This window comes from Agelaius tricolor, unplaced genomic scaffold (assembly GCF_023055355.1).
Source record: "Agelaius tricolor isolate 1412-34295 unplaced genomic scaffold, bAgeTri1.0.p SCAF_1, whole genome shotgun sequence".
In the NCBI taxonomy this organism is placed as follows: Eukaryota; Metazoa; Chordata; class Aves; order Passeriformes; family Icteridae; genus Agelaius; species Agelaius tricolor.
In genome coordinates this window covers 25906986-25927628 of record NW_027269261.1, presented here as the reverse complement: position 1 = coordinate 25927628, position 20643 = coordinate 25906986, and the positions used below count along the sequence as shown (strand labels likewise).

Genomic DNA, 20643 nt, shown 5'->3' with positions numbered 1-20643 from the left:
GAGATTGTTCAAAATCTCTTTTCCCAGCCCGAGCGCTTGAAGAATGAGTTGGGGCTCTTCATTTCTCAGTCTCAAGGTTGTTTATTGTTCCTTATCTATAAAAAATTTTCTGCTGCCCTGCCGAGGTCCGTCCAGCAGGACAGTTCCAGGCACTCTGCCTGCCCCCGCGGCGGTGTTATGTCTTTATCCTAAAAACTATGTGTACAATGTTTACAATTACTTTCCAATACCTATCACCTATGTTAGACAGTGAGCTTCTACTCTAAACTAATCTAAAAGTGCCAACATCACAGCAGAAGATGGAGGCCAAGAAGAAGAAGGAGAAAGGCTGGACACGCCCAGATCCCTCCATCTTGCCTCTTGAAACCCCCATTCTAGAAACCCCAAAATCTACTTTTCCACCCCATGATAACTTCACTATTATTCTACCTGAACTGTTGTGGCTTGCTGATCTTCATATGAGGTTGGTAATTTGCTCCACAGGTCATAATCAAACCCACAGGTGTTTTAGGCTCCGTGCCAGGGCTTCTGAGCCCCCTGGCAGGGGTCTTGGCCATTCCGGGCAGCCAGAGGGATGTCCTGGGTTCCCACATCTCTGCTGTCCTGTTGGTGTAATATCCTGGCTCCTGAACAGCCTGCACAGGGGAGGAAGAAGTTTCTGGGCATCCATGAACTCACCATCTTTAATGCAGGATTCCGCAGAACTACAAACAATCTTTGTCTCAGTGAAGTGTTGTATCCATTAAAGAGAACCACTGGCAGCCAGCATAAACCTTCCTCCACAGATAGCACAAATCTTTGGTAAAACTACCTTTAAAAAAGAAAAAAAAATCTTTAATATATTGCCTTTGTGTAATAAAAAAACAATGCCACATACACGAGGAGCACCATGACCTCACTGCATTTATGTGTGAGGAATTCAGCAGAGGGTTTTAAATCTTGTAGTATTTTGGACTTTAGGAGAGCCATGCACTGGAAAGCCTGTCTATTTTATTAGCTATATCAAACAGTCTCATAAAACTTGCTACCTCCTCATGCAAACTGGCAAACTCCTCATTGCCTGGCTTGTAGTCTTAGATCATGGAAGCCAAAGAATGACACATCACATGAGATGGAAGTGGAGAGCTACTGAGGTTAACTTTTACACATTGCTTGTTTGGTTGCCTCTGGTTTTCACTTACATAAAGTAAGGCTTTGTATAAAACATGCTGATGTTAATTACAATTTCCACTTTAGCTTAGACATTCTAAAATCTCATGCTGAGAGAAGAATTTCTTTGTGGGAAAAGCTTTTTAGGTGTCTAAAATATGGTGAGGGTGCCTGAATAAAAGATAGAGGACTTGTGGTGAAATAACAAGAAAAACAGGATTTTTTGTATGTTAGGAAAAGTCAAAACAGGCTAAATTGTAGTTGAACGTTTTCTTTAATGGATGCAAGCACTTTTCAAGAGTGCATCAAACTCTGACATGAGTTGCACCTTCTTATTCTACTATTCAAATAGGGCTCATATCCCGTGATTTTTACCATCTGAATAGTATTGAAAGGATCAGTTCATACAAAGAATTAACTCCAGAGGAGTTGCATTTTCAGTACTTAATTTCCTACCTGGACAAATTTAAATCCACCAATTTTACCTCCTTAGTACACACAATCTTTCTCTTTCAAAACCTTTAATTTGAACTGTCAAACTACTTCTGCATTACATGGAAGGCACTTTGAGAGTTGTTTTCAGAGCTGAAGAGATTAAATTAATTTAAGCTGCTAGGAAAAAATATGATAGCCCCTTCATAATTGTGTAACAGATTTTATATTATTGCTTAGGGGTAAATCCATTGTTGTTCCTGGAAATGAATACAAGCACAGAAGAATAAAATTGGAAAGGTTAAGGCACCAAATGGTTTTCAATTAGCAGAGGATATAAAAAGCTTCTGCATAAATATTATTTTCCATTTTCGTTCTTCTTCTTCTATCATGTCTATGACTTAACAGGCATTAAGGGCAAGCCACAAAAAATATAGAGAAGCTATTAGTAGTGATAGCTTAGTGCCTTGGTGCCTTGATGGAGAAGGTTAATTTGAGTAGGTATTTACGTAAACCATTTTAATAAGCAAACACTTGCACAGGAAAGAGCAGACTAAAGGAGAGGGCAAAGACATCTCTGGTGACATCTCTGGTGACACTTCAAAATGTTTGCAAGCTTTGCACTTCTGCAAAGTGTTTTGTAGAAAAAGATAAAGATTCAAAGATTCAAAAGGTCTTGGAATTAAAAGATAAAGATTCAAAAGGATCTTGGAAAGGCCATTGTAGAAAGATGGTGTCAACAAAATGATGTTCAGTTCAGAGGACTCCAGAAGATTTTTAAAAAACAGTAGACGAGCTACTTCTCCAGGATGTGTCTTGCCTACAGAGCACCTGCTGACAAAGGGAGACAGGAGTTTATTTCATTGTTCCTGTCAAAGGGCCCCAGTGGGATCTCTGTGTTTAATAAGTGCCTCACTAGGAAAAAATCTGGACTGACTGAATAGTGTCCAGAGAAAAGTTGTTTGCTGAGAGGGCAGGAGTGGGAGCAGACAGGAACACCTTACCTCAAGAGCTTGGATTTTGAGGGCGAAAGACTAGAGGAGTTGCATACAAGTGTTCTGGAATCTGCTTTCTTGGTTGTTTTTAGGATTGGGACAGTCAGGCATTTGTTTCATTGAAGAATGTTTAAACCCTGCCTCTGTTTGTATGGATTAGATAGTCTCTTGACATCTCTTCTGTTTCTGTGCTTATTTGAAACGACTGCAGCTGTTTTTCCACTTGAACGATTTCACAGAAAATAACCCAGATGAAATTGTGTCAAGTTAATGCTATGTGGCAGTGCTTGTGTTTCCAAAACAAGCAAACAAACAAAAAAATAGAAACCCCAGAGCAAGTGACAGCTGGAATGTGGGAAATCATGATCTGAGATCTAAAAGTCTGCATACAAAGGTTTTTCTTTTCCCAGAGTGAAGGCCCCAGCTTGATCCATTAGTCACTAAATTGTCACTTTGCAAGTATGAAGTGTTAATACTCTTATATATCAAGAGTGTTTCCATATCAAATGCTCACAATATGTATTTTCAGAAATGGTCTGATAATATCTCTTAAGCTTCCTAAATTCTGCACACGGTTCAGTAAATAATGGGGGATGTACTTTTTCAATTTGCATAGAAGCCCTTTCTGTAAATGTAACTTAGCTGTGTAAGTGAACAGAATTTCCAGTTTTGAGGCTGTAAGGCAAAATTCCTTATGCTGAGTAAGATCTTTTCCGTTAGGCTTCACTAGTGCAACACATCTTTCCATGTGTTCCCCTTTAGAAATTACCTCACCAAGGTGTTTCCTGTTCACTTGTGTGTGAATGGGAAGTTAAAACCAGGTGGGATAATAGGGGTGGTGTCACTCGTGTCAGGTGTGTGTCATGCACCCTCTGCCACATGCAGGATGGCACTACAGGGGCTGGGCTTGGAGAGCCCCTCTCCACTCTGCAGTTGGTATCAGCTTTCTTCTACTACCCAATGTTTTAATCTCATGCTTAGATGACTATACTTTTTTTCTTAACAATTTTTTTTCTTAACATGTCTATCTATTCTATGCTACTTGGAAAAACCCGTTTTTAAATAGCAAGGGGGGTCTCTGAGAACATACATTTTTTTGTTTTAACTATCTGACCAGAAATCTACAGTCTTGCTTTCTATTCTGGTACCTTGAATTCTTCCCTTCATCAAGGGACATGTCTATTAGGCTTTTAAATGAAACTCTGGGGGAGAAAGAGCAGAACCCCAGTGCAGCAGCTCAGTCCTCAGAAAGGGTAAGTGTGAGTATCTCCCTGCTTCATGGGGCCTGGAATGAAGTTCTCAGGAGCAGGAATAAAGATGCTTTTCTGTCAGCACTTCAGAGTGGTTATAGATGGTAATTCCCTTCCCTGTCTCCTTGGTACAGTGCAAGCAGCCTTGCTCCATCCAGTGTGCCAAGCTGCCAGTCTGCTCCCCAGGCAGTTGTGCTGGTACTGGGGAGCAAATGGCACAGCAAGAAAGCTGAAAGTTGAGGGATGTTTAAGTTGGAAAGGGCCAGAGAAGCGCTATTCATCCAGCTGCCTTCTTTTGACTTCATGGAGGTTAACATCTTCCAGCACTTCCTGTTGTTTTGTGTGAAAAATGGGTTTTAAAGATGGGGCAACTTAAGGATTTAAGGATTCTATCTGCTGTGAGGCCAAGTGAATACATGTTTTTCCTTGAGTAATGGTTGTTCATTTTGCAGACAACTGTTTCATCTTATAGTTATTTAATGGAAAAGCGGTGGCTAGAAACTCTTAATTTGATTTTTTTTTTTAATTTAGATTTTTCACTTGCTGCAGTCGTACCTCGAATCAAACCAGTTTGTTAGTTCAGACTTCCAGCAGGGGCTGCGTGACATCATTACCTGTGTGGGAACCAAGCTGTGGCTGGCTAAAAGGTAAGATTAAACACAAAATATCTGATTTATAAACAGTTTATTAATGTATGGAAGACTTGCTTGATTTTTTGAGCTATTATTTTAGCAAGGTGGACAGATCATGTTAAAATATGTAAAATTTAGATGCCTTATTGACTTGCTGATTTTTAATCAAGGTGATTTTTTTTTCCAAAAGTAAGATTTTTTTTTTTCCAAACATTGTAGTCTAGTCATTAAAGAAAAAAATAACTGTGAATGAACATTCCTACAGAACTAGACATTTTGAGGATAACTGGTGCTTCTTGGCTAAGAAAAATTTGCCACATATATGAGGTTTTTATGTTAATGTTTTTCTGACTTTGACCTTTACAGAAAATTAGTGGGGAAATGTCACAGCAGTTGTTTAACTAAAAGTGTTTGGCTGCCCACAAACAATCCAAGATAGATTGGGAAACATTTTTCCTCAGTTCATCTTCAGGTGACCTTTGTATAACTAACTAACAAGCTCTCCTGCTCTCTCTCCTGCTCTCTCTTCTTTCCCTTTTGCTCTTTCTCCTCTCCTCTCTTCCTCTTTTTGTTCTCTCTCTCTTCCTCTTTCTGTCTTTCTTTCCCTCTTTCCTTCTCTACTTTATCTCAGCAATTGCTTTTGAGAATTTTTACCTATGAGAATTCCTAGCCAAAACTCTAAAGGAATCAGTTGGGAACAAGAGCACCGGTCCTTGCACAGATAGATAATTGGGAATATCCCACATTTTGCACTGTGACATGAGGCCACCAGTGCAGCTAGTGTGGATCTCTGATAAAACCTGAGTCATTTTCTAAACATCAAAACCAAAATCCTTAGAGGTTTGGAGAAGAGGGGTGTCTAGTGGGTGGGGGAAATCTATTAGTGTTAACTGAGTTGGGGTAATGAAGATAGAGTTGATCTTTGGGAATTACAGAAGTGTCTCCTCAAAGAATGATAGTAATGATATGGCAGATGAAACTTGGTGGAAATAATTAGAAAATGGTGCTCATAAACAAAGTCTGGACTTTACCTGGGGAAAGAATGGTTGACTGAGCAGATTTTTTGTTTGAAAAAAGTTCCTCTTGTTCTTGGGAATGTCCAGTAGGGGAGGGGGCAAATATCATAAAAAGTCTGAAGGAAAACACAGAAAACCCCCCCATCTGTGTTTGTGTATTAATCTGTGTTGTATATTTAAATATAGTGTAAATCCCAAAGAAGATACAGTAGGAATCAGAAGCTGTATAAAGACTGACAAGCATAGAACAGTTTCTACTTGGGGACTGATTAAATAGGCTGAGATTTTTTTTTTTAATAACGGAAAAAGGACAACTGAGGGATGTGAAATATGAGTCACATAGAAAGGGACAGGAAATTAGCATTCTGTCCAAGGTGGCAGATGTAAAAGAAACCAACTAATGAAGTTTTTAATGTAATTTTAATTTGGCTATGGAACCCTATGATACAAGATAGTCTTGGTTTTAAGGCTGTCTAAATTTTTAAACAACAATTTAATGGAGTCATGGAGGGAAAGTCCAGTGAGGTTACTGAGTATGTAGGCATCACAATTGGCTTAAGAAATTCTTCAGCAACCTTGAGGGTTGAGACAGAGGTTTTGGCAAATGTCGCTATTGTTATGCCTGCATTTATTTCCTGTGCATCTGCTCTCTGCCCCAGCTGGAGACACCATGGTGGATTTGGTGGACCTTTTCACTTGAATCAGCATAAGCATTTTGAAGTGTTTAAATGAGAATGTTAATTTGCATAACTAATTTAATAGTTAATAACTGATACTGTTATAAAGAGTAAAAACCCAAACACTAGAGACCAAATTCAGTAGAAAGAAACTCATGCTAAGTAATTCAAACCTCTTCTTCTTGCATCAAATATGTAAAGGCCAGGCTCCATTCATTACAGATTTTAAATAAATTCTATTTCCAAACTATTTTTTTCAGAGCCACTCTTTTTAATACATCAATTTTATTGATGACTGGTTGGGGTTTTAATGAGTTTTTAAAAATTATTTTATTATCATCTCTGAAAATGAAAGCTTTTCAGGCCCTCTCTAAGAAAATCTTGTGCACAGTAAAGGTGTTTTCCTGAAGAGAAGTGTTTTCTCTTTCACTTGCCTGTAAAAAGCTGTATGTGCTGATATCCCTGTCAGCAGCACATTTTAATTTTGTCAGTCTGTTGTAGCCTCCTTGTCATAGTTCTCAACAATGCAGTTAATGCTATACATAAAGGATTTTAGAATGTCTTTCTCCCCAGATAGTAAAATTTTGTATTACGAGCATCAGCCTTGCAATACTGACTTAAAGCATAGGGATTTTAACTGATGGAAACTATTTTAGCAAATTTCAAATGTACTTTACATTCTTGCACACTTTGAGCTAAGGCCTTCCTTCCTGCCTGCCTGCCTTCCTTCCTGCCTGCCTTCCTGCCTGCCTTCCTTCCTTCCTTCCTGCCTCCCTCCCTGCCTCCCTCCCCTTTTGCTTTAAATAAATGAATTCAGTGTGGTGGTGTCATTTAAAAAAAAAAAGCAAATGGAAAAACCTCCAAGAAGCAGCCCAAACAAAAAAGGATATTGAAATGGTGTTTTCTGGTCATTTTAGTGTCCCACATTCAGTGTGCAGCTTTACTGTTGGTGGTTGACTGGGTGAAGTTGAACAACTGCTCTGTGATCAACAGTGGAGTGTGAGGGTCTTGTTCTTGCTTTTCCTTTTTCTTGTTCTAAAGGACTTTTAGAAGGTTGCTTGGAAACTGAGTTGTGAAACTGTGTGTGTGTGGGTTTCTGGGTGTTGGGAGAGCCTATTAGGAAACCAGCGCTTTATTCTTGCCCTGTTGTTCGACTTCTTGGTAGGCATCTGCTGCTGTCAGAGAGGGTGATGGCTGGCTGGACCTTCAGTCATGTACAGACATTCCTGCCTTATTTCTGTTCAGGCAAAGAGAGTGAGCACCACAGAGAGAAGTTAATGGATCCCCATCTGGCTTTTCTGCCTTTTCCATAAGGAGATAATTTACCATGTCACCGATACTGCAGGGCAGAGACTATTTGAAAAGAGGGTATAAGAGGCTCTCACTGTTAATCTTAAATGGCTAAAAAAAAGTTAAAATAACAGGAAAGTGGTTTGTGAATCTGGGGAATTATTTCCAAACATCAAATTTCAATCACATTTCTGTGCTAGTTCTGTTAAGTTCTTGCTGGTGTTCTTTCAACTATGTACTTCGTTTGTACTATGGAACAAACTTCTCTGAAAATCTTGAATTGCAAAACTTTGGATTGCATATGTAGTTCTTAAAAATGAGGCTCAGTTGTCATGTGTATGTATTTGGAGGAAAGATTAAAGTTTTCAATGGTTTCCTGAACTGGGTGGGGTTTTTTTTGTTTGGGTTTTGGTTTTAGGGTTTTCTTTGCCTTTTCAGGGCCAGAATGTTATTTCCTCTCATCAGGATTTATTGGTGTAGAATAGCTCAAGATTCTGTTGCACATTCCATGTAATATACTAATCTCTTTTTTCTTCTCCATGCTACGCCCTGATTTTCCTTTAGAGAATAAAATAATGGGTCATATTCCCCAAATCGAATTTCATGAAGCATCCCTTTTTCAGCTGGTATTTTCTATCTGTTGTGAAGGCAGACTTCTCATACTGATGGGGCATGGTTGCTTTTTCTTCTTGGCTTTTTTTTGCACCTTCAAAACAGTAACATTTCAAAACAAATATTTTCATTTTTTATGTTTTGAATGAGACCCGCCTTTTATCCACTTCTTAGGGTGATGGTTGAATCTTTTCACTGTGTGTTTATACTTCACTTGGTGGTTCTTTTTTTTTTGCTTTGAATATACCTGTTAGTCTAAAGTTGTTTAGTAATGTTACTGCTTTCCTTCACCTTCACACCAGTGTTAGTTTACTGCATTTTTTGCAAATGTGGGAGATGCAGGGTGTTTGAGAACAGAAATTTAAAAAAGATATAAAATCTGTTTTATTGGAGAACATAGGTGATGGAACAAAACGATGTAAATTAGTCTGATGAAAGCTTTCAAATATGATCAGTTTATCACGCTAAGTCTTTGAAAGAGTTCAAAGCTCTGTCATATGAATTATTTTTTTCATAAATTTAAAAAAAAATTCAAAAAACTTAAAAAGTTTTTAGCTCAACTGCATACCAGGAAGTTACAAGAGTAACTTGAGCTGCCTTCTGCTTCATAAATACAGAACGCTAGAAGAGCAGCCTTTGGATTTGGTAATGTGTTGTACAGAAGTCCCAGAAATATCTTTGTTGTTTAATTTGTAGCCTTTGGCATGGCAAAGTATTGGTATTGGAAAATCTGAGAAATCATGTCATTGCATGGCTTTGCTGTAGGATGCTGCTTTTCAGCACTTTGAGTTGGATTTTCTTTTTCCGCCTTCCTACTTACTGGAGACCACAGGAGGGGGAAAAGACTTTGAGGTTCTGCCAGAAGTCAAATAACATTCTCTGCTAACCTCTAGCCATGTGCCATTTCTTAGCTGAGAGCTTGTCTGCACTGGGAGAGTTTACTTCTAAGAAGGTGGCTTTCTTGAAACTGACTTGTGGGGAACAACTGTGTATAAAACCAGTTGGCTTTGCGTTTTGCAAGGAGTCACGGGTTCATCTGGAATGGACCACCTGCGGTGTTTTTATAAATCAAATAACCCTGCAGTGCTCTGCAGTGCTGCTGCTTACAGCTCTCTGCTTTATGGTTGGCGCTGTTAAAAATACAAATGGGTCCTGCACAAGATTCAAGCTTGCACAACAAATACATGGAGAAGTTATTTTAGGCACGGGCTCAGCACGAGGTTCACTGTTCGCTGAGATATTTGCTGCTTGCTTTTGACCTGGCTGATTCTCCCATGATCCAGCTATGACTGCGTTGAGTGAGGAAAATCTATCTCCTCAGTATTTTATAGCCCTACAGAGTATGGTGACTTGCCAAGTTTTGATGGCCATGGAACTCCATCAAGCCTGTTGTATCCCTTTCCCCCTCTGCTTTTGGCAGTGCGATGTGAGTGACAGCAGGCAGATGAGCAGTCTTGGGTCCTTCCTAGGAGGAACTTCACGCGAGGTGCATTTAGGCCATCTGTGTGGAAAGCAAGAATGTGGCCTCTTTGTGGTTTCAGGACTTCATGGCTCAGACTGTAACCAAAATATGCCTTTTTTCTCCTATGCCTCTTAGGAGAGACAGTCATGACTTCTAGTGAGCAGACTGTTACATACAAAGCAGGGGCACATGCAGGCATACCTAGCCAGAGATGCAATAATGCCCATGGCTCTCTGCAGCTTTGCAAGCAGCCTCTTGTGATTTTTGAAGTGGTCCTTATTTGGGAGTTGGAAGTGGTTTTTTGTACTTTCAAAACAGCAAGAAGTGGGGAGAATGTAAGTTTATCCTCCTTGGCAGAGAGTGAAATCCTCCTCTTGTTTTAGTACTCTTGTCTCTTCTTCCACCATAAGATGAACCTTCTTGTCCTTCCAAGGCCATGTCTGCACTTGGCATCTCCCTGTTTTATAACTTTTCCACTTTTTCATTTCTATCTTTAAAACCTACACATTGAGAAGTGCAGTTATTTATCTTTGGTCATTAGTGGTCTGTATGTCTTGTACAGCCAAGTTCAAAACTTGAAAATAGTTTTAATGATTGAGCCTTTCTCTGCAGAAGTTTATTTACCAGTTTTCAAATTGAAAACTTAACTTCCTGTAAGCTGGAGCAATAATTCCTATTTACCCTTGTACACACAAAATGTGAAGGGAAATTTTTGTTGTCCTGTTCCTGCTGAAAATGAAGTGTACCAGTATGAGCAGCTCACAGAATCACAGAAAATGCTGAGTTGGAAGGGACCCGCAAGGATCATCGAGTCCAGCTCCTGGCCATCCCCAAGAGTCACACCATGTGCCTGAGAGCATTGTCCAAATACTTCTTGAACTCTGTCAGGCTTGCTGCTGACTCACCAGTAATTTGTTAATCTGCACATTCTAACCCATGGGCCTTGTTTAGCCTCATTTGTCTTTGTTTGTGAGAACAGTCATAGCACGTCATTGCTCATAAATGTATTCCTAGAGGCACTAATTTAAATCTTACGTGCTTTTAGCAGGCTAATTTAGGTTTCTGTGCTGCTCCAAGTCCACTCTTTCACCAGTTTTGATAACAGTATCCTTAACACAGCTACAGACTGTTTATTTAGGCAGTTGGTGATTGCTTGTTTTGGAACACCCACTTTGGATATCAGTAGAGATGTTTGGACTTCAGGCTGAAGTTTAAGATGTACTTTGCATAAGATAAAATAGTGTTTGACTCTGGTTCATAGGTATATTCCTAACTTAACTAGGAACATTCCACGAATACTAAGTTTTGGATGAGGTTGTTTAAGGTGTTCCCTCCACCAGTGCAACATTTGGAGTAGGCAGAAACAATGCACAATTACAAATTTTGGACATAAATCCTCACTTATATCTGAAAATGCTTTTCAGTAAATAAGCATTAGAGTTTTCATACTTTTTCTTCATAAGTAAGCTCCTTGATTTAATTGTATAAAATTCATTAAATTTGCACATGGGATTAGTTTGACCTCTTAAGTTTTTTAGGATGTTGCTCAGGGATCACATGAGGTTCTCATTAGGAGAACAAAAAGAGAACAGCCAGGATTATTTTATCATTCAGGTATGCTAAAAACAACACCAACAAAACACAGCCTTTCAGTATCATTCACCAAGGACAGCTGGAGCACAAATTAGTTTTTCTTAATAGCTGAAACTCAGGATGTTCTTGTTGCTATCACAATGAAAAAATGATTTGTGTAGCTTCTTTTTGAAGCAATAAATTCTCTGCATTTACCAGGAAACTAATAACAACATAATAGTCTGGCTTTGAGGATGGTAGAAAAACTTAAATCCCCAGACTAGCAACTCCCTTTGGAGACAATGCCTGCTCTGATGCTGGATGAGCTGTCCCTATAGAATGGGCAAGTGAGGCAACTGTGCACATGGTAATTACTTGGAGAGGATCTCAACAGCACCAAGTAGGCAAGCAGATGCACTTTTACTGATGTTTGTATTTCTGTTTCTATGTGCGTGTTCCTGCACTTCCAGGAACTCAGCAAGGTTTACTTGGTATTGCAGGCTTCATTATTACTTTTATAAATGCTTTCCATTAAATGTAGGTCTGTTGGCCGTGATGTTCATTGATGGGCTGGTTTTGTATTACATGGTTAAAAATGCTATGGACAAAGTTTAATAATTAAATCCATTATTAATGTCTCCTTAAGAAGACAAGAGGAAGGCCATGCATGTTGATTCAGTGCTACAGATGTGGGCTCTGAGAGAAAACAGATTAAAATATGAATGCTGCCCTCTAAACAAATACACCCCCAAAAACCTCAGTCTTTAGAATACTGCAGAATTTGAAAGCTAATAACCAAAGCAACAGAAGAAGATTTAATCTTTTAATCAGCTGCTCGCTGTATGTGTAGGAGTGATTTCCATAAGCTTTGTCGCCTCCATAAATGACAACTGATCCTTTACCAGATCACCCTGCAGGTAAAATGTGGTCAGCACAAAGCCAGCTTGGCCTGGTTCATCAGGAGCCCTCCAAGGATAGAACTCCCCATGGACAGCCCTCAAGGATTATGTAGAGTTGACTGTATCAAAACTCAAGACATCACAGATGTCACAGATCAAGATTCAAGACATCACTTTTTGGTGTGTTTAGAAGACATTTTAGCTGACACAATGGCAGGTCATATATCAGAAGAGTCTGGCCTCCAGAAGGAGGAATACTTTTGGAGATTGGGCATTTTTCAGCAAGGAGTCTGCTGGGAATTGATAGAGAGGGGAAGATAAACTGTAAACCCAAAATTTAGTTGCCAGTGTGCCAGGCACAAAAGCAGAGATTCTGGAAGACAAAGGCACAGTGGGAAACTCTTAATAGGAAGTTGCACAGATCCCATCCCTAAGTACCAGCTTTGACATGGTGGACTTAATAAAAATTCTTTTCTGTGTTTATGTAGTGCTAAAGATGAAATTCCAGCCTCTAATGTTCCTAAAATTTTGACTTACCAGAAATGTTTATACAGTTCAGAAATACAATAATTTTTGCAATTGCATCCTGTGCATTAACTTGAATATGATGTTCAGGAAACAAATTCTATCGATCTGTTGGAATCAAAAACTGTATGTAATACTGGTGGCTAGAAAGTAGGAGAATTTGGGGTTTAAATTCATCACCAGTAAGCTGATCTATTTTCTGCCAACTAAAATATAAATTTCTTTAACAATGACATGTTATTTATACAGAAGAATAGGGCAGTGTTTAGTAATTGCAGTGTTTCTTTTATTATGGGACTTTTTCTAAAATTATATTGGTAAGTTTAATAAGAACGGGTCTTCCTTCCAGGAACTTAAGTCCTTTCTGGCCTTTCTAAAGGCTCCAGAAACATACAGCATTACAGTAAGAGTGGCTTTTTCTTTGAAGACCAGAGAGGGAGTAGGCAGTTTATTTAATTAATTGATCACTTTTAAAATTGAAATGAAAACAGTCCTGCAAGTCATTAAGATGAATCTCTTCTTCTTCACAAGGTAGCTGTGAACTGACCTTTGGAGGGGTTGCCCTTGTGATCTTGCCAATTCTGGTGTCTTTATCCTGATGCTTAAGAGTGTGTTTTGATGGTTTTGGACAAAATACAAGGATTTGTAGGTGACTTGTAAGTTGTATAATTTTGACTAAAGTTCTACATCAACTTGATTTATTATTCAAATCTTGTCACCAGTTTTTAAAGTTAGGAGCTGAGATTAACTAATCTGAGTTGCTAAGAGTCACTTGAAAACTGTATTAAAAAAATATTGTCAGACACTGTTAATTATTTACTGTTTTACTGTGACCAGACCTGTAATGTACATGTTACATTATTAGGAGGAAATTCTATTTTGTTAGTTATTTAATAAAGTGATATTCCCATTTCAGAAATAAGATTAGAAGTTAAAAAGATTTATTAGGCAGCACTGGGTAAAAAAATCTGCAGTCTTTCAGATGTTTCTAAAAGTTTGGCGACTGCAAAATGCAAAGCTTTTCTGAGACCTCTTATAAAAGGTTTTAGGAATCCCTAAGACAGCTAACTACACTAAGATACCTGTAGCTAACCTCATCCACAAGAGATATTATGGATTTTTATTTGAGAGAAATTAATTGTAAGGATGCATATGAAATTTCTTAGTGCTCATTGAGAGTTTGAGGAAATATGCTTTGATTTTTATGTTGTTACATTTTTAGTAAATATTGTAAGTTGCTGTATATTAAATAGTGCTTGTGCTGCTAGTAGTTTTCCAACATCTGTTTCCTAATGAGGAAAAATATGAGCAAAATAAACGAGCTCTTTGGAAAACATTGAATTTCTAGAATAACCAAAAGCTAATGTAATAAACATTAACACGAACTGCTTTGATTTCATAATCACTAGCTTGTATCTGTCTTATTTATGTAACAAATGCAATAAATTAATCTTACAGTTGTTGTTGCTCATCTTGAAGTCAGGTGGAAAAAGAGGAATGATCCAGGATAAAATAGCTGTCAGCTTCTTAAGCCATCTGACTGTCATTGAAAACTGGGGGTTTGGGAAGATAATGAGAATCTGCAGAAGTTGTACATCAAAACTGTTTGGTCCTTGCTATAAAGGGGTGTTGGCATCCTGACTTTAATACAGAAATTTAGATGGTTATAAATGGTGCCCTTTAATAAGTAGAAATGCTGTTTAAGGGCCTCTTCAAACCTTGCTGGTTACAGAAGTAAGAGATTGTCTTTTTCCCAGTGTTCTGACAGAATTGAGGCCAAATGTGTGAGCTTTCCATGTTCTTTGTTCCTTGTTGTTTCTCTTGGAAAAAAAGGTAATTTGCTCCGTAATTCATTAATATTGATCTTGTTTAAATTAAACAGTAATACAGGAGAAACTGAATTTTAAAAGTTAAGCCATGTGTTTCTGATAGAGTTGAAGCAATGAAGTTGTGGGAGCCAAGTACATGGGAGGTCTGTGACCACATATTGCTGATTTCTTCAATAAATGCCAGCTTGGTTTGCATTAGATCTGCCATCCAAAATAAGCAAACCAATGACTACCTCAAATTCAGCGTGACTTAACTATAAAAGGTGAATCAAACATTTTAAAGATAATATTTGTAGAGCTCCAAGCTGTGATAGTCTAGGATTGATTTCAGTTGCATAGTCCTAAGCTGCAATCAGTGGTGCTTAGTGGAGGTAAAGGCAGAGCAGAAATCAAAGCAGCCCTACTGCTACTGTAGGTAGCCAAAGCCAGCTGGAGCAAACCCCAGTGTTGCACATGGAGCTTCTGAATCTGCCCAGTCTGATTTACATCTCCTGCAGGGAATGCTTCCTCATTCACCTACCAGGCAGTTCCTTGTTGAAAACAAACAGCTCTTTGTTACTCTGGTCATATAATATTCTATAAATGCTTAACCTAGGCCTCTTCAAAGGCCCTGTGAATGGGAGCCTGTGAATTTTAACGGACTCTTTAACTCCATTAACCTTTTTCTTTGAAAAAAAACTCCCTGGACTCCTAAGAGCTAACAAAAGGTTTCCTCCTGCAAGTGTCTTGAACTCTTTTTAAATTTTATGTTCACATGCCAGAATTGAAAATGCAATTGCAAAGAAGTCTGTCTATTCTATCCCCAATCACTTGTTCAGCATTAATGACAAGAAGTTGAGTAAGTTTGGAAGACTTTTATTTTCAGGATCTAATCCAGAAATCTGCTATGAAGTGTCAATAATATGCAAACTGGCACCTGTGTTTTCAGATTTTCTACTGTTCAGCCAGGCCTACCTAAAATAGTTAGAAAAAAAAGACACTTATTTCCATCATAGTGAAGATACTGTTAGGCCAGAGCTTTGGGCAATAAAAAAAAAAAAAAAAAGAAAAGGCATAAGCCCTTTAAAATCTTCAGTCCAACTTTACTGACTTGTGTTCTTTCAATGGTCTTGTATATTCTATGGAGTTCTGTGGTTGTAGAATCATAGAATCACCTGGGTTGAAAGGGACCTTAAAGATCACCTAGTTCCTACTCCTCTGCTGTGAGCTTGGGACACCTTCCACTAGAAGAGGCTCTTCAGAGCCCCATCCAACCTGGCCTTGCACACCTCCAGGGATGGGGCATCCATAACTGCTCTGGGCAGCCTATTCCAGTGCCTCACCACCCTCACAGCAAAGGGTTTCCTCTTAATATATAATCTAAGCCTGCTCTCACTGAGTTTGAATCCATTCCCCCTTGTTCTGTCACTACAGGCTCTTGTAAAGTCTCTCTCTTGCAGGCTTCCTTTAGGTACTTGAAGGCTGCAATATTTTTGAGGCTGAACAATCCCAATTATCTTAGGCCATCCTCATGGGATGATCTGGTAAGGACACAGCAGCTCCTCCCATAGTAATTTTGCTCTTCTTTATTAAATTAGAAATATGTTTTCTCTGCATCTTGTTCTTGCTAAGTAGTAATCCAAAGTAGTAATCCTTTCTGTTCCTGCCTGTTGCAGGAGTTTTCTTCCCTCTGCCTGGCAGGTCCAGTCTGTGCCTTGACTTTCACATATTACCAAGGGCAGACAGCCTTTGGCCTCTCTTTGGTCCAGTGCATTGAAACATTCTGCAGTATTAGCTGTTAGTGAAACTTATTGCAGCAGTTGGCTGTGACCTGATTTTTATTTCCACCTGGACAGTCAAGCTCCAAGTGAGACCACTATGGAGAAGTACTAAAAAGTGTGGGGCAAGCTCCTAAGTGCAGTAAGGTTCCAGGAGCAGGCTGGCTATAAGCTCTATATCCAAATACAAAGCAACAATTTGAACTTGTGAAAATGATGGTTTAAGGCATCTGGACACAGTATGTCAGATGGCCATTGGGTCTTTGGTGCCAGCTCTTTGACTTCCAGATGTGCTGTTATTATACTAAACGACTGGCTAGCATAGACAAAGCATTGCTTTAATCAGGTATGGATCTGTGCCCTGGCATCACTAGCCTGCTATTAGTAGAGATGTGTAATAGTATGAATATTGTTTTGATAGCTATTTGATATTTCTGTGTAGATATACCCTTAGATAGGAGAGTCCTAGCTGTCTCTAGCTCTACCCCATTCAGACTCATATACAGTGTATCATCTGGAGTGAGCCTATGATGTATTTGTTCCCATTAATAACCAGGTTGGAAGGGAAATGAAATAATTTTTGGGTTTTGGACAGAAAAAAGGAATGATGTTCCAGATGTCTCGAGCTCCCACCTTTTGCTACTGCTGTGACTTTCTTGTTTGGAGACAGATTTCCTCAAATCTTGTTTATGAGAACACCACTTTATTGGTATTGGTGTTAAAAAGGAAACATCTTGTACTGTTCCCACGTTGCTGAAGTTCTGCACGAACAGGTCGTGTTAAATACTGTGCAGTGCATCATTTGAAACGTTCAGCATTGTGATTTTTGGCTGTCAGATCTGTTATGTAAATCACAGTTTGATTGTCTTCAAGACTGAGCTTTCTGCTGCAGTCTGAACAACACTGAAAAACACTGAACAGCACTTGGTTTTGGAAAACTGAATTTCCTGTTGTGTCCGTCTGGCACATATGGATGAGAATTCACCAGTGCAACAGAACCAGCCAAAGACAAACGTTTGGCATGTTTTATGCTGGAAAAGTCTCATTTCAAAATCAAAACATGCATATGCACATACTTTAAATGAAGTGGTAAGTGCTTAAAAGGTGGACCATAATAAAAAACATGCCAGTGTTGTTGTCGCCTCTTCTTCAGTAAAAGTTGCATCAGCCACATTTCGCTCAATTTTTACATTGGAAATTTTCTTTCCACTGAAAACATGGAGTGATAAGCAAGTCTTCCACTTTTTTGGGGGAGCTGAAGTGCAGTAGACCCATTAGGTTCCTCATATTGGCTGGAAACTGTTGTGGCTGCTTTCATCCATTTGTGAGAGACCTCTTGTGGTTTGTTTTTTTTCTGAGCCTTTGACTGATCAGTCTCTCTGTTTTCTCATGGGTTGAGCTCCCAGCTCCATGAGTATTCCTTGGTTGTGTTTTTATTCATGTTTGTGAAGAACAACTTAGGCAGCAACTGAATGCCCAAGATACAGGAAAAATCTTTGCTTAACCAGGGTGGATAGAAATTAAGTCTACCTAATATGACTCTGCAAAAATAGGCCATATCAAAATTACTTTGGCTTCTTAAGGCTTTGGTTATTGTTGATGATGCATCTTCTCAGCAGGCAGCTTGTAGCTCTTGAGCTTGAAGAGAAGTGGTAGGAGGCAAGCATGAAGAAGTTTGGGGAGGTATGAGCCTAGACTACTTCACTAGTAAGAAAGTGTCTAAAAAGTCTCTTTTTATGCAAAAGGAGAAAAAAGCTCTTCTGAAGAGAGATCCTGCTAGCACATATTCTGCTGTGTGTTATGTAGATACCTAATATTGTAGGGATAAAAGAAAGTATAAAAGAAAGCATTTTGTATAAAGGAAGGTGTATGTATTCTAGGCTTCTTGCAGTTTATTACTGAAGGTGAGCAATGTTTCTGGTTAAAGTTGTCTTTTTTAATAGGTTCATAGGCTAACTCTCCATAGGGAAATACAGGGGCCAAACTATGCAAGAGCCTCAAACCTTTCATTTTTGTGTCATGATCACTTATCTTACTTGAAAAAGCTATTTTTTTCCCTTGAATTTTAAAGATGTTAGAGTTCAGAATATTTGTTGGAACATTTTTAATTAACAGTTTTTGAAAGAGTTTCAAACATTAAGATAAGCATACAAAGAAAGTGCCAGATAAAATAAAAATGAAATACTGAACAGAATTAGTCATACCTCAAGCTTGTGCTGCTTGATTCTGAAAGTTTTTGTTTTAGTACAAGTCCCATTGGGCTCTTCAGAATAATTTCTGTGTTTTGAACTAGATTTCCTGTTTGTTCACATTTTTATTTATATTTTTAAAAAGTTTTCATGGCTAAATATGTTTCAGTGATAGTACTACAAAGAAAAATGAAGTTTTCAACCTAATTTTATTTTTCTAATTGGAGAGAAAATAGATGTTTCTCACTTGCAAATTGAAAAGGTAGAGCAGAAAGTAGCTTATTACCAATTTCCATTATATACACAAAATCCCAAATATTCTTGTTTGGAAAAAGAAATACCTTATTTTAGAAACATGAACACCTCAGGTCTTCATCAGAGCAGTGAGAGATCCATGGCCATTAAAAAGGTATAGCAGGTACCTTGCAAGGGAAGTTTCTCTTTTATGAGCTGTAACAGTAAGAACTGAAGACTTCTTTTTGCTGATGCATTTAGTTACACACATTATCTATAGACAAAAAGACCTTGTAGGTGCTACAAGGAGCTGGTTCATGCAGTAATAATGAAGTGCAATGGCTGGAAGAGGAAGGTGTTGCTGTTCTGCAAGGGAGACTGTCTGTCAGAATGGACCAGGAAGTGAAGCTTAGATAACTTGTCCTAATTATTTTATATATGCATTCTAATTTGACCAATAGCTTATCTTCATTAATTAAAACAGACATGCCAAACTAGTTTGTTTTCTGCTGTTTCTGAGCATAAGGTTATAAGGATTTAAGCTTTAAAAACGTGATTTTTTTTCTTTTAGGCTAAATCCTTGTTTGGTGACCAGAGCTGCCTATCTTGATGTCCTTGTGATGTTGAGTACCCACCTGGAGAAGTTTCAAAAGCAAGGTAAGTGAATATACTGTTCCATACATCAGATTTAATATTTGTATCTATTCTGAGCTCTGTTTAACCTGGAGAAACAACAGTATATTACTTGTGCTCAAGGTATCTACTGACTTCTGCAATCCTTTAGCTGCCTTGTAGAAGAAGGCCCTTTATTCTGCCTTCTCAAGGGTTAGTCCTGGGTTTTGTTGAGGAGAAATGTGAGGTACAGTTCCATGTCAAGGCTTGAAGTGATGATCTTGCAGTATTCCTAGTCCTAGAATGGCTAGCAACAAAAAAGATTCTCTTCATGTTTCAAAGTGTTTTTTTAATCCAAAATCCACATCCTGGACTATTGCAACTTTAACCTTTCCAGAAAACCACAGAAATGTTTTTTTGTGAGACACCTGAAATAGTTTCAGGGAAAGGGTTTTCTAATGTTTAGAAGTTTTATAAAAAACAACTCTGAGAGATTCTTTCAGTTTCTTTTTTCATTTTGATTCTTTATCAATGGGAATTTTTTGAAGGACCAGTAAGAACTATCAGTTTCTTTTTTAATGTTGTAGATTACAGTTAGCAGCAGTACAAAACAAGCTGTGAACAATAAGAAAAAACAAAGGTATGGAGGAAGGGACAGCCTTTCATGTGTGCCAGTGTGTAGGCAGCTTTCAGTCAGCTCTAAGTAGCTTCCTTGTGGGCCTGTTTTGTTCACTTATGAAGAAGTGAGTAATAAATTACCTTGTCAGTCCAGGAAGGCAATTAATAAATAGTTCTGTCATTTTATTAAAATTCTTAACACTGCATTTAAGTCACTGGAACCATTCTTTATTTCAGAGAGTCATGTTATGGGCATTATTAATTTTATTAATTTTAAAACCAATTCCTTTTGCTTTTTTTTGCCTAGACCTTTAGTTGATGTAGTTCCATTCTAATTTTAAAATTGCTACTGGTGTGATTTCTTGTAAATGTACAGTTCAAATAGGGATAGTTTTTAGGAAAGCAAATTGGTGATGAACATATCTGAAATCAACTTCTTCAGACAGGTTGATGCAGAATTAGCCCTCACAACAGAAGGACAGACATACAGACTGACTAGGCAAGGGCCACATGCTTTGTAGGGTGAAATGCACCACTTTATCTAAAACAGTTTCAATATAACATGTCTTTAGGGATGATTTTTTTCCTGGCCATTTACTGTTTTTTCTGGGGCTAAGATATATCTACCAACAATAATTCTTCTATTAAAAATATTTTTTCTTTTTTTTTTATTTATTACTACAGAATAAAGCTTTTTAAATCTTCATATGCCATTGGCCTTAGAGATAATCCTTTGCAGTACATTAAAAAGTCTAGCTGTGTATCACAACTACAAAATAAACAAAAACAACCTCCAAAACCTCCTTCAACCATATTTGGGCTCATCACCCTTTTACTTTGAATACTACTTTTTAAAAGAGAGATCCTTTTGGGAATATTAATTTTTCCAGTTT

The 20643-nt window shown here is 38.2% G+C and overlaps 1 protein-coding gene across 3 annotated transcripts in view; it reads left to right on the top strand.

Moving 5' to 3' along the window:
- The window catches only part of THADA (THADA armadillo repeat containing), a 153162-nt gene that overhangs the window by 88096 nt on the left and 44423 nt on the right, over positions 1-20643 (top strand). For all 3 annotated transcript variants that reach the window (XM_071427312.1, XM_071427333.1, XM_071427323.1), the window contains exons 30-31: positions 4358-4473; positions 19092-19177. In XM_071427312.1, the coding sequence (XP_071283413.1) occupies positions 4358-4473; positions 19092-19177 (202 nt within the window). The remainder of the gene's footprint in view (positions 1-4357; positions 4474-19091; positions 19178-20643) is intronic.